The sequence below is a fragment of the Hemiscyllium ocellatum genome, chromosome 25 (assembly GCF_020745735.1).
Source record: "Hemiscyllium ocellatum isolate sHemOce1 chromosome 25, sHemOce1.pat.X.cur, whole genome shotgun sequence".
In the NCBI taxonomy this organism is placed as follows: Eukaryota; Metazoa; Chordata; class Chondrichthyes; order Orectolobiformes; family Hemiscylliidae; genus Hemiscyllium; species Hemiscyllium ocellatum.
The window spans coordinates 49,991,428-50,004,511 of NC_083425.1; the positions used below are offsets into that span (position 1 = coordinate 49,991,428).

The following is a 13,084-nucleotide window of genomic DNA, read 5'->3' on the forward strand; positions in this document are numbered from 1 at the left end:
TAAAATATTTAACTTATACATCAGGTGTGAACAGTGCAGCATATACCAAGTAAAATATTTAACTTATACATCAGGTGTGAACAGTGCAGCATGTACCAAGTAAAATATTTAACTTATTCATCTGGCGTGAACAGTGCAGCATGTACCAAGTAAAATATTTAACTTATACATCGGGTGTGAACAGTGCAGCATGTACCAAGTAAAATATTTAACTTATACATCAGGTGTGAACAGTGCACCATGTCTCAAGTAAAATATTTAACTTGTGTATTAGGTGTGAACAGTGCAGCATGTACCAAGTAAAATATTTAACTTATACATCAGGTGTGAACAGTGCACCATGTCTCAAGTAAAATATTTAACTTATGTATTAGGTGTGAACAGTGCAGCATGCATGAAGTAAAATATTTAACTTATACATCAGGTGCGAACAGTGCAGCGTATATAAGTTAAATATTTTACTTGGTACATGCTGCACTGTTCACACCCGATGTATAAGTTAAATATTTTACTTGTTACATGCTGCACTGTTCACACCTGATGTATATGTTAAATATTTTACTTGGTACATGCGGCACTGTTCACACCTGATGTATAAGTTAAATATTTTACTTGGTACATGCTGCACTGTTCACACCTGATGTATAAGTTAAATATTTTACTTGGTGCATGCTGCACTGTTCACACCCGATGTATAAGTTAAATATTTTACTTGGTACATGCTGCACTGTTCACACCTGATGTATATGTTAAATATTTTACTTGGTACATGTGGCACTGTTCACACCTGATGTACCAAGTAAAATATTTAACTTATGTATTAGGTGTGAACAGTACAGCATGCACCAAGTAAAATATTTAACTTATACATCGGGTGTGAACAGTGCAGCATGTACCAAGTAAAATATATAACTTATACATCGGGTGTGAATAGTGCAGCATGTACCAAGTAAAATATATAACTTATACATCGGGTGTGAACTGTGCAGCATCTACCAAGTAAAATATTGGATCATAATGTCCATGCAATCTCTAATTAATAAAGAGGAAAACAACGCACGACGCACTGGCCAATCACAAGCCACGTTACATTGTCGCCTACGGCAACATCCAATAGGAACTAGTGTCATATTTAACTCGGCAGAGGCGTGGTTACTATTGGCTGCATTTTGAGTCCCCGCCTCCCCCGCGCACGTGACCAGGTGCTTGTCCTCTCCCCGGACGCGGGCCTGAGGGTGAGAGCGGAGCCATGAGGACCGCGGGCATGTTGGCTGCTGTCGTCGCCCGTCACACCGCAGCACGGCCCTGCCGTGAGTCCATGGCGGGGAGCGGGAGGTGGAGGCGCGGGGCCCAGGGTGGTGTGGAAGCTCCTCCCTGATGGGGTTTGTGCAGGCGGCTGTACCGTGTGTGTCTGTGTCTGTGTCTGTGTCTGTGTCTCTGTGTCTCTGTGTGTGCACTGTCTCCTCAAGTGTGTCTCTGATTGTCATTTATATTGTGGGTCTGATTGATGTAGGAGCATGTCCTCCTTTATTTCTCTTTGCTGCTGTCAAAGATCCTGCCTTGTGTTGTTGAGCCAGTGTTTATTGCCCATCTCTACTTGCCCTTGAGAAGGCAGTGCTGAGCTGCCCCCCTGAATTACTGCAGTCCACATGCTTTAGCTAGACCCACTATAGTGTTAGGGAGGGACCCAGCCACACTGAAGGGGCAGTGATCTATCTCCAAGTCAGGATGGTCAGTGGCTTGGAGGTGAACTTGCAGATTATGGTATTCCCTGGCATCTGCTGCTCTTGTCCTTCTATCTGGAAGTTGTCATGAGTTTGGAAGGTGCTGTCTGAGGATCGCTGATGAAGTGAACTGTGTAAATGATATACATTGCTGCTGTTAGTGGTGGAGGCTATGGAGGTGGTGGCACTGATCAACTGAGCTGCTTTATGTTGAGCTTCTTGAGTGTTGCCACAGCTACATTTATCCAAGCAAGAGGGTAACATTCCATTATGTTCTTGTTTTGTTTTAATCAACCTAATAAGGTGTACTATGACATGTTGGAAGCAGGTGGGATTTAAATCCAAGCCTTTGGTCCAGAGGTAGGAACACCACTACTGCATTAAAGACCCCAAATCATTACACTGTTTTGACATGTGCCTTTGCATATAGTAGACAGGCTTTGGGCAGTTAGGTGAGTTACTTGCTGAAGAATTCTTAGCTACAGCATTCATACGTCTAGTACAGTTCTGTTTGTGGTTAATCTGTCCCCAGAATGTTTTTGGGAATTCAACAATGGTAATGTCTTTGAATTTCAAGGGCAATAGTTAGATTTTCTCTTGTTGAACCTAGATGTTGCTTGTCACTTTTGTGAATGGTAGTTGACACATGTCAAGCAAAACCTGGGTATTGTTCAAGTCTTACTGTTATATCTTCCTCAACTAGATTTAACTCTGAGTATGAAGCACATGTATACGTAACATGGCTGTGCTTTTCTTAAACATGCTAACTTAATCTGTTTCTTGCAATGCAAACTATTTTTGAATTCACTGTGAATTGATGCAGTCAAGTAAATCTTTGTTTTCAATTCAGGAGTCCAAGGCTTGTCTTCCAGAGCAGATACTCAGCTGAAAGTTTGTGTTGTTGGTAGTGGTCCTGCAGGTTTTTACACTGCCCAGCATCTACTTAAGGTAATCTCACAAAAGCAATCCTTATAGCTTCTTTTGGTGAATGTGTTTGTATAACGCATTTATTTTCAAGTTAGTGAAGTACACAGTATTAGCTAACAGCTTGTGTATATGTAGCATCTTTTAACGTAATAACATTTCACAGGGTATTAGTAATGGCTGGTTTGAATTAGGCTCCTCTCCAGACCAGTGGGACACCAAGGGGGTTGTGAATGGTTGGGTTGGGCCTTGGACATTTTACTGGAAGAGCGATGGAACTGGTAAGTGAGAATAGTTGTATTCTTTGCTTTCTCCAAATTCCCAACTGTACACATCCTCACAAAAATATTGATCGATGCTAACTTGGAATAGCATAGCTCTCAAAAAATCTGAGGTTGGGGATCAGTTGAAACTTCTCAAAATTTAAGGTTGATAAATCTCTTGTTAAGTCAATGTTTTTAAAGGATATTGAGCTGCGTAAATGGAGTGATTTATGGAGCCTTGAAGAGCGGAATGCCCCCTTTTGTTCCTAGTTATTGATTTAGGAAATATTGTACATAGGTTTTCACCAGAGACTTAATGGTTCGTGCTTCATCCGATGTTGTACTGATCTCTCGGATTGGAAATGTCCTTGGTTTAATCTATTGCAACTGCTTAGTGATCCTGTCACTTGTGCACCGGTAGTTTTCTATAGTTGGTGTTAGTGGCTCAGATCTACCTGGAATGGGGAGAGAATAAAATTGTCCAAGATTATTGGTCCTGGTCACAGTCTGAGATGGAAATCTCAGTATGTACATATTGAGGGAAGAGAGGATCAGTACTTGATTATTAACAGCATACTGACGTTTTCTATCATGGCTTGCATACAGAATGGAAAATCCAGAAGTGCAGGTTAGAAGATTTTGGGGCACAATTAGAGAATGCGTTCAGCCTTTGGAAAGAGTTACTCAAATAATGGCAGAGAGGTGGGAATTCAGTTATGTGAAGAGACCAAAGAAACAAGGGTCTTCTCTTTAGATTAGAGAATGTAAAGAGGAGATTAGATGAAGATAAAATCACAAATTATTTTGTTATAGCACTTTTTCTTTTCACTTGCAGGAAAGTAGGGAACCAGTAGTCACAGATTGAAGGTAAATGAACTAGACCTGTAATGACAGAACATTTTTGGCAGAGAGTTAGTGATCTGGAATGCACTGCATGAAAGTGATTTACAAGGTATATATTTATGGAACATAAGGAAAGAGTAAGGGGCTGGGATTAATTAGATAACTGACACTAAGCTGGCACAGGCTCAGTGAGTGGAATGACCATCTGAAAGGTGATATTGTGGTTCTGAGGAAGAGATTGGCAACTAAATTATGCTTAGTTCCAGTTTGTAAATGAAGTGACAATATGGAGTCATAGAGATATACAGCACAGAAACAGACCCTTGGATTTGACTCCTCCATATCAACCAAATACCCTAAACTAATCCAGTCCTGCTTGCCAGCACATGGCCCATATCCCCCTAAACCCTTCATATACCCACCCAGATGCCTCTTAACTGCTGTAAATGTACTAGCCTCCATTATTTTCTCTAGCAGTTCATTCCATACATGCACCACCCTCTGTGTGAAAATGTTACCCCTTAGGTCCCATTTAAATCTTTCCCCCCTCACCCTAAACCTATGTTCTCCCCCACCCCAGAGAAAAGACCTTGTCTATTCATCCTCCCCATGCTTCTCATGATTTTATAAACCTCTATAATGTCACCTTCAGTCTCCGACACTCCAGGGAAAACAGCCCCAACCTATTTGGCCTCTCCTTATAGCTCAAACCATCCAACCATAGTAACATCCTTTTTATAAATCTTTTCTGAACCCTTGCAAGTTTCACAACATTGTTCCTATAGCAGGGAACTCAGGATTGCATGCAGTATTCATAGAATCTACAGTGTGGAAAAAGGCCCTTTTAGCCCAACAAGTTCATACCACCTTTTGAAGAGTAAACCATCCAGACCTATTCCCCTACCCTATTCCCTACATTTACCCTTGACTAATGCACTTAACCTATACATCCCTGCACTATTGTCAATTTAGCATGGCCAGTTCACCTAACCTGCACATCTTTGGTTTGTGGGAGGAAAGAGCAGAAAATATGTTGCTGGAAAAGCGTAGCAGGTCAGGCAGCATCCGAGGAGCAGGAGAATTGACGTTTCGGGCATGAGCCCTTCTTCAGGAATCTGAACATTCAGGACGTTCCTGAAGAAGGGATCATGCCCGAAACGTTGACTCTCCTGCTCCTTGGATGCTGCCTGACCTGCTGTGCTTTTCCAGCAACACATTTTCAGCTCTGATCTCCAGCATCTGCAGTCCTCACTTTCTCCTTTTTTTGTGGGAGGAAACCAGAGTACTTGGAGGAAACCCCTTCAGACACTGGGAAAACGTGCAAACTCCACACACAATCACCTGAGGTTGAAATTGAACCCAGGTCCCTAACCACTGAGCCACCATGCCACCCAGTGACCTGTACAGCCGTAACATGATCTCCCAACTCTTTGCTCTGACTAAGAAAAGAAAGTGTACCAAATGCTGCCTTCACTATTGGTTTTAGAATTTGTGCAGGGAGTAATGAGAATTTGATATTAATGCTGTTTGATTGTAAATACAGGCCACTATTGCTTTGTATTTATTAGCTTGAATTTATTAAAATGCCTAGCATAAAATCATAGGGGGCATGGATAGGATAAACAGACAAGGTCTTTTCTCCTGGGGCGGGGGGGGGGGGGAGTCCAGAACTAGAGGGCATAGTTTTAGGGTGAGAGGGGCAATATATAAAAGAGACCTAAGGGGTAACTTTTTCACGCAGAGGGTGGTACGTGTATGTAATGAGCTGCCAGAGGATGTGGTGGAGGCTGGTACAATTGCAACATTTAAAAGGCATCTAGATGGGTATATGAATAGGAAGGGTTTGGAGGGATATGGGCCAAGTGCTGGCCAATGGGACTAGATTGGGTTAGGATATCTGGTCAGCATGGACGAGTTGGACTAAAGGGTCTGTTTCCATGTTGTTCGTCTTTCCGACTCTTATAGCCCCATTATTAATAATGGAGTCATCTACTGTTGACCATTTTTAATGAATTAAGTACAATATAGTTAATGCCTCTTCCTAATTATTTCTAAAGGATTATATGACATAATTGGGTAAAAGAGTTTGGGGAATTCATTCTGACTTGTATTTGTGTGAAGCTGAAGGAATGCGCTTATTAACCCAATGGTTTGACTCCAAATCTACAAGTTAACTCTGTTCCCTTACACTGGCCCACTGGATAAATATGCCTGGGCCTGTCTGCATGACAAAATTGTAAGCACATTGATAAAGAATAAGCTTAAAGTTCTGCGCACAAAGTCTCTTCTTTAATGCCTGTTGGGTTCAAACAGAGATTTCAATAGTTCTTGTTATTTAATTGAAATACAGATCTGAATCTTCCTCTATCAATTTTGCGGGAAAGGCTTGAATGTTTCTGATAATTGCTTCTTTCAGGATTTGGATGCCTTTTAACATTTGTGTTTTGCTTCCTAAAATCAGAAGGGGGAGTTTTACCTAAGTATTGGAGGGTGAAAGTGTGTAATTTAGTACAGTTTACTTTTTACTGTGTTATTTTCTTATCAAATTGCTGCAATATATAATTTGTTTGAATGGAGGGGGACAGTCATTATAAATGATTTGCTATCTTTATTCTTGTGTTCCAGTACTATGAATCATCTGTGGTTGACATCTATGAGAAACTGCCTGTCCCGTTTGGCCTTGTGAGATTTGGTGTTGCCCCTGACCATCCAGAAGTGAAGGTTGGTTCAGTTCAGTTTAGCATTGAACAGGATCCTGCTGCCAACCTTTATTGTACGTGGAGTAATTTGCAGCGTTGATATCTAGATGTATACTCAAAACCATTACTTAATGAAACATGATTTATTAAATGTAGATAAGACAATTGAAAGAAGATTAAAAATGGAGACGCAAAATTGCCCGAAACAACATATCTAACAAATTGAAGTAGTTTTGTGTCCAAGTCAAATAAATGTGACTGACCATTCTGATTCTGTTTCTATTTCTATTTATTGGTGTAATTAAAGAGGGTCTCTACCTCTTTGACTTTTATACTGGCTTAATTATGATTCTGTAATGTTTGCTGTTTCTTGGTGTCAAATTTGGTAAGGTGCAATCCCTACATATGAAATGTTGCCTCAGGTTATTGAATTCATTTATCTGCTCTCCATATATACCTTCCTGGTATTGCTTATATGCTGCAAGATAAACCTTTTTATGACTAGAAGTTAGTTTTATCATTTGAACGTTTTATCGTTTTGAACTTGTTATGATTAGTGGTTCAGACAAGTGTTGTGAAATTATCCAGTGCTGAAACCTTGCACCTCCCTGTCAAAACTGCTCACAAATGTAATCTGCAAGGTTATAAATAGTGATTTGCAGATGTCTACATTGACCTATAACATTTTAGTAATAAAATAAATCTAGAAAAGTTTACCTTTTTTATTTCAAGGACTTTTTTTGGAATTCATTTTAAAATGTGTGGTGCAGTAAGTTGCCTGCAATTGATTGGAGTGAGCACCAAATGCAATACAGAAGGTGGCAAGTTTTTTGAATTATTAATGAAGACCTGTGAATGTTGATCATTAAACATCTGTGCCATTCTTACCTCTACTCTTTCAAAATCTAAGACAACGATGCACAAATATGAAAATATCATAACCTAAGACTCTTTTTTATTTTGTGCTACTTGAAATATTCCTTTTATGGCCCACATTTAGTGATCAGTGTGTTCACAATATTTCCCACCCTGCAGAATGTCATCAATGCATTTACCCAGACAGCACATCATGACCGCTGCTCATTTTATGGCAATGTAACTGTTGGAAAGGATGTAAGCATAGAAGAACTGAAACAAGCATACCATGCACTGGTACTGGTAAGAAGGTATTAAATTAATGAATATTTGCCAATCTCCTGACATACAATATAAAACATCTTGTCTACACTAATTCTGAATACTGATCCTTGATGTACGGCTGTCACTTTTATTTCTTTAGATTTCAACCATTGTAGTTCAGTTATTTGTTTTTTCAATATTAAGCCTTTGTACCTGTTATTTTAGCATAAAGATGCAAACACTTTTTATTATATGCTAGTTTAAAAAAAATTTGTCATCACAGACCTATGGAGCTGAAGCTAATCGAACACTTGACATTCCTGGAAAGAATCTACTAGGTGTCTATTCTGCAAGAACATTTGTTGGCTGGTACAACGGTTTACCTGAAAACAAAGATGTAAGTTTAACTGGCAAGACTACATTATATCTCAATGTGCTGAAGATCACTATCTCTAATTGTTGGAAATTGATTTTTCAGGGGGAAGAGGGGTATTTTTCTGTTTTTTTTAATAACAAAATTTGCAAGGTAGTTGAAGCCAGGTGATGATTAAAATTAGTTGGCAGGAATTCAAGCTTTTTTTTTCACCAAATTTTAAATAATTATATGGGTACCCTCCCTGCTTTATTTGGAAAACCAAAATAAAATTGGCTTGTCAGTTGAAACTACTGAGAGAATCCAACAAGATTGGTGATCTTTAATAATGGGGCAACTTAATGGCCACTTTATATTTCTCAGAATTCTGTGTTTGAGCATTTAGCTGGCTCTGAATGAATGTCAATCAGATATGGCTGCTTGGAAGGTTAGAGCATCCCAGTGACTAATTAGTTTTGAAGGAAATCCGAAAAACTATATAAAGACCGGTGTGCACTCATTATAAAGTTTTTGAAGCATGATTTCCTTTATTGGAGACCAGTGCTGTCTGAGGCAATGGAAATATTTGATTTCTTACATATGCAATTGTAGCAGCTGTTAACATGAAATTGAACAAGGCTATTTGAAAAATGGACATTGATAAGGGCCATGAATAAAATAAATTTATGGGTTGCTTTAAATGAAGATTTGTGTAAAATCCAATTATTTAACTATCCTCCTGATCAGTGGCTGACATCAAATAAAGTCAGAGTCTGGAAAGTCATGTACTTCCGAATAGCGCTCTTGCTCAGGTTTGCCTATTGTTCCAATTTTAATTTTGTAAACTCAAACCTGTTGCTAATATCACTTTCAACCCAGCCATCATCCTTGTGTTGACCTAGAAATGTTTTTTTTCTGTTTGGTGTTGTCTGATCTGCCTGTACAGGAGGGATACTGTTGACTTATAGGTTTGTGTTTGGAAGAAAGGCAATCTAGAATTGGAAAGGCAACTTTTGAGGAATTTAACTTCGACCAAAGTTTTCTTCAGCTGCATTGTTATCCATTTTTCCAGAAGGTGGATCAGAAAACAGAAATTGTTGGAGAAACTCTGAAAATGTGGCAGCCTCTGTAGAGAGAAAGCAGAGTTAATGTTTCAAGTCTTCAGAACTGATAGTAACTAGGAAAAGGTGGTGTCAGTATATGCTGGGGAGAACTCAGTGGATAGGTGGAGATGGAGCAGAGAAAGACAGTGATGGTTAGACAAAAAAAGGATAAATGACTGTAACCCAAGAAGAAAAGTTGATAATGGGGACAATAAATATCTGAAAACAGTCCATGTCACAACAGTGTGGGATATGTACAAAAAGTATAAGTATAAAAGATATAGGTATTCTAAACCTAAAAATCCGAACCAGATTGAGTCTCAAAGGCAACTGGGTCCCAAACTGAAAATGAGCTTGTGCTGAGTCTCATTAAAGACTGCAGCAGGCCCAAGATAGGAATGTTGGCCAGGGACATAGTGGTCTGTTGAAGTGGCAGGCACTGGAAGCTTGGGCTCATGTTTATTTTTTTGCAAAACATTCACATGCTCACTGCAAAGTGGTGCCTAGTTGTGTTCTGTCTCCCCATGTGGGGAATGCAGTGGATTATGTTGAGCACATTGCAGGTAAATCACTGGCTTACCTGGTATGTATGGCCCCTTGGGAGGTATTGAACAGGCAGGTGTCATAATTTCTGTGATGTCGTGGGGGTGGCAGGAAGTGGGTCCGTGTTCTGGAGAGGTAAGTCCTTGAAAAATGCTGACAAAGGAGGGGAGGGGAATGTTCTAGAGGTGATAGAAATGATGGCTTATGCTCCTTTGGATGTGGATCTGGTGGGATGGAAAAGGAAGACCAGGAGAGTCCCTATTGGTGTTTGAGAGGGAAGAGGAGGAGTGAAGGTAATCGGTTGGGCATGGTTAAGGGCCCTGTCAACCGCGATAGTGGGGTATCCTTGGTGGAGGGAAAAGGCAGACATGTTCCATGTTCCCCACAAAGATGGACATAACTGGGGCCTAAGGGAGTAGTCAGGGCCACGTGTTTTGATCTGAAGAAGGCAAGAGGAGTTAAAGGGGAAGTTGTTCAAAATGAGGGTGAGTTTGCCTAAGTAGAGGGTGGTGGTGGTGAATGGGGACATGTAGAATCATGGGTACAGTGGGAAGAGATTGGACAAGGGGAGGAAAAAATTGCATCAAAGTAGGAAAAGGGATGTTCATGTGGGGCGGGGACAGGCAGAACCAATTAGACTGCCCAGGTAGTCCTGTTTGTGGATTTTTACACCACCCATTTCTGTCCCATCCAGTGGGATGTCACCAGAACCATTTCCTCGAGAACATGCTGGTCCACTCCTCTCTGCTCCCTACAACTCCTATGGCACCTTCCCATGAAACTACAGAAGGTGCAACACCTACCTGTTTACCTCCTTCCTCCCTCACAATCGAAGACTTTTAGACACACCTTCCAGGTGAAACAGCGACTTACCTGCATTTCACTCAATCTAGTCTGCTGTATTCACTACTTGCAATGTGATCTCTTGAACATTGGGAGACAAAACACACATTGGTATTCTGCAAAGCAATCACTTAATGTTCTGTCTGCAAAAAAAAGACGAGTTTCCAGATACCTGCCACCTCAACATACACTTTGTTCCCTGGTCAACGTTTCTGTCTTGGACCTGCTGCGATGCTCCAGCAAGATTCTGTACAAACTGAAAAAACAGTGTCTCTATTTCCACTTGGGGACCCTGCACCCTTCAGGACTGTATATCAATTCAATAATTTTACCACCTGAACACTCATATCTGTGTATCTTACCCATTCCCACACCTCTGTCATGACATGAGCTGTTTTCAGCACACCCAAACCATTTTCACTTACTTATGGTTTCTATTATTGGCTTTCCCTTCTCCCTAACATCATGTGAGGAAGGGTCACTGAACCCGATTTACTACACTAACTCTAATTTCTCTCCACAGATGCTTCCAAACCTGCTGAGATTTTCCAGCAGTTTGTTTTTGTTTCTGACTTACAACCTCTGCAATACTTTCAATTTTTATACTGTCATGCAACCTTTTTCTCTGTGTGTATGTCCTTCTCTTTGTGCGACCTTCCCAGTCTATCTACTGCCTCTTTCTAGCTACTATCAGTTGTGAAGAAGTGTCAGTGGACTCACATGTTGACTCTGTTTTTCTCTCTCGATAGATGCTACCAGACCTGCTGAGTTTCTCCAGCAATTTTTGTTTTTGTTTCAGACTTCCAGCATGCATAGTTGTTTTTTTTATTCCACCTGTTGGGTGTTGAGTTAGTATTACTTAAGGAGATTGCTTTTCAAATTCAAGAAGTTAAAAATCTTGTCATACCTTCTTTTGAAGCTGAATCCTGAACTGAGCAGTGAGACAGCAGTCATTCTGGGACATGGAAATGTGGCATTGGATGTGGCCAGGATTCTCCTATCTCCCATTGATGTACTTAAGGTTTGTGAATTCCTGTCTTAAATGTTATCCTGTTTGTGACAATTAAGAAATGATTAATCAAAATGCAGGGTTTTGTAGAGAATATTTAAATTCCTTGACACTGCTTGAGTCCTCCTACACAAAAGGAAACCAGTGGCTAGTTTTGATTTTCTGTCTACCATATTTATTGGTACCTAGCCATCACACTTAGTGTGTTTGCCTAAATAAAACCTTGGATGTGTTGTAAAAATAGATTGGTTTGGGGATGTTTTCAACTGAGCATCTGGTGGGAGGATGAAATTGCAATGCATTGAATTCATGTGTGCAATGTATGCAAATTTTTTTTATGCAGAGTGAATTGGACAAAGTTCTCCTAAAGCTTTAAGTAGTATTCCTCTTCAGAATGCTCTAACTAATCTTTGTGGTGTGTGTGTAAAATAGAATGTATGTAACATTTATATTTTTATTTATGTATTTACAGAAAACTGATATTGCTGGTCATGCGTTGGAGGCTATAGCAACTAGTAAGGTGAAGCGGGTACTACTTGTTGGGCGACGAGGACCCCTCCAGGTTGCCTTTACCATAAAGGTATGGTACTTTATAAAGTTAACATGTTTCATTACAGTATAAATGCCTTGTGCAAGCATGCTTTTACTTGCAGCCTGGTAAGCCTAGTCTGGCCAAATAACTGATGCTGTTGTCCACAAACCTACCAGTGTTTCATAATTAACTTTTTTATTTTAATTTGTGCTGACGACAAGAAGATGAGGAACAGTGTGTTGTGTTTTACAGCATAGCCAGCTCACTTACATTTATATTGATGATCACTACCCAGAGAAAGATAACCACAGTTGCCGTTCAGAGTATTTTTAGAGGCTTTTTGAGTTGCTAGAGTGAAATTTGAGTTGCAATAGCTTAGCTGTTTCCCTTTCTTCAGTAGTGGTGAAACTCGGAGATGCCCTTGACTTTGGGTCAGAAGTTCTTCCAATTTCTTTTGTTACCGGTGCTAATTTGTTGTAATTGAAATTAGAGGAGCTTTCCATATCTTTACTGTATTCCGTCTATAAGAACATAGGGTCATGAGTAGGCCATTCAGTTCCTCAAGCTAACTCTACCATTCAACTAAATGATGGCTTATCTGCCCCAGGCCTCAACTCCCACATTGTGTCATCTCACCATAGGCCCCTCCAGTTGGAAGAAGAATTTTGCTTTAAAATTCTAACCTAGCGATGAAGACCAGAATTTTCATTTGTTATCTTAATTATTTGCTGCACATTGCTTTTGATTCAAAATAACACTTTGATCTCCCTCTACTGCATTTTTTTTTTGTCTGTCTCCAGTTTTATAATAGTTTGCCTTTGATTCTTTCTGCTAAAGTGTATGACCTCACACACCTTCCAAAATGAAGCTATCTGCTAAGTCTTTTTTGCCCACTTACTCTGCTTATCCCCTTGCAGATTCCTTAATCATCTTCACAATATGCCGTCCCACCTAATTTTGTATTACCAAGTTTGATCCATTACACTCTGTTCCCCTCCTGCAAGACATCAATACAGACAGTCCCAGATTGCAAACAGGTTTTCTGCTCGAGTCCATTTGCAAGTTGTTTTACATACAAGCCGGAGGAGAATGCATGACAATAAAATAGCTATCCATAAGTACAAGGACAT

At 40.0% G+C, this 13,084-nt stretch overlaps 1 protein-coding gene across 1 annotated transcript in view; it reads left to right on the forward strand.

The window, feature by feature from the left end:
• The first annotated feature begins 1,223 nt into the window (after positions 1 to 1,223).
• fdxr (ferredoxin reductase) overlaps positions 1,224 to 13,084 on the forward strand; it is a 31,190-nt gene continuing 19,329 nt past the window's right edge. Inside the window, exons 1-7 of the mRNA XM_060844313.1 lie at positions 1,224 to 1,310; positions 2,575 to 2,672; positions 6,380 to 6,475; positions 7,489 to 7,611; positions 7,856 to 7,969; positions 11,333 to 11,434; positions 11,895 to 12,002. Of these exons, the coding sequence (XP_060700296.1) occupies positions 1,250 to 1,310; positions 2,575 to 2,672; positions 6,380 to 6,475; positions 7,489 to 7,611; positions 7,856 to 7,969; positions 11,333 to 11,434; positions 11,895 to 12,002 (702 nt within the window). The 5' untranslated portion in view covers positions 1,224 to 1,249. The remainder of the gene's footprint in view (positions 1,311 to 2,574; positions 2,673 to 6,379; positions 6,476 to 7,488; positions 7,612 to 7,855; positions 7,970 to 11,332; positions 11,435 to 11,894; positions 12,003 to 13,084) is intronic.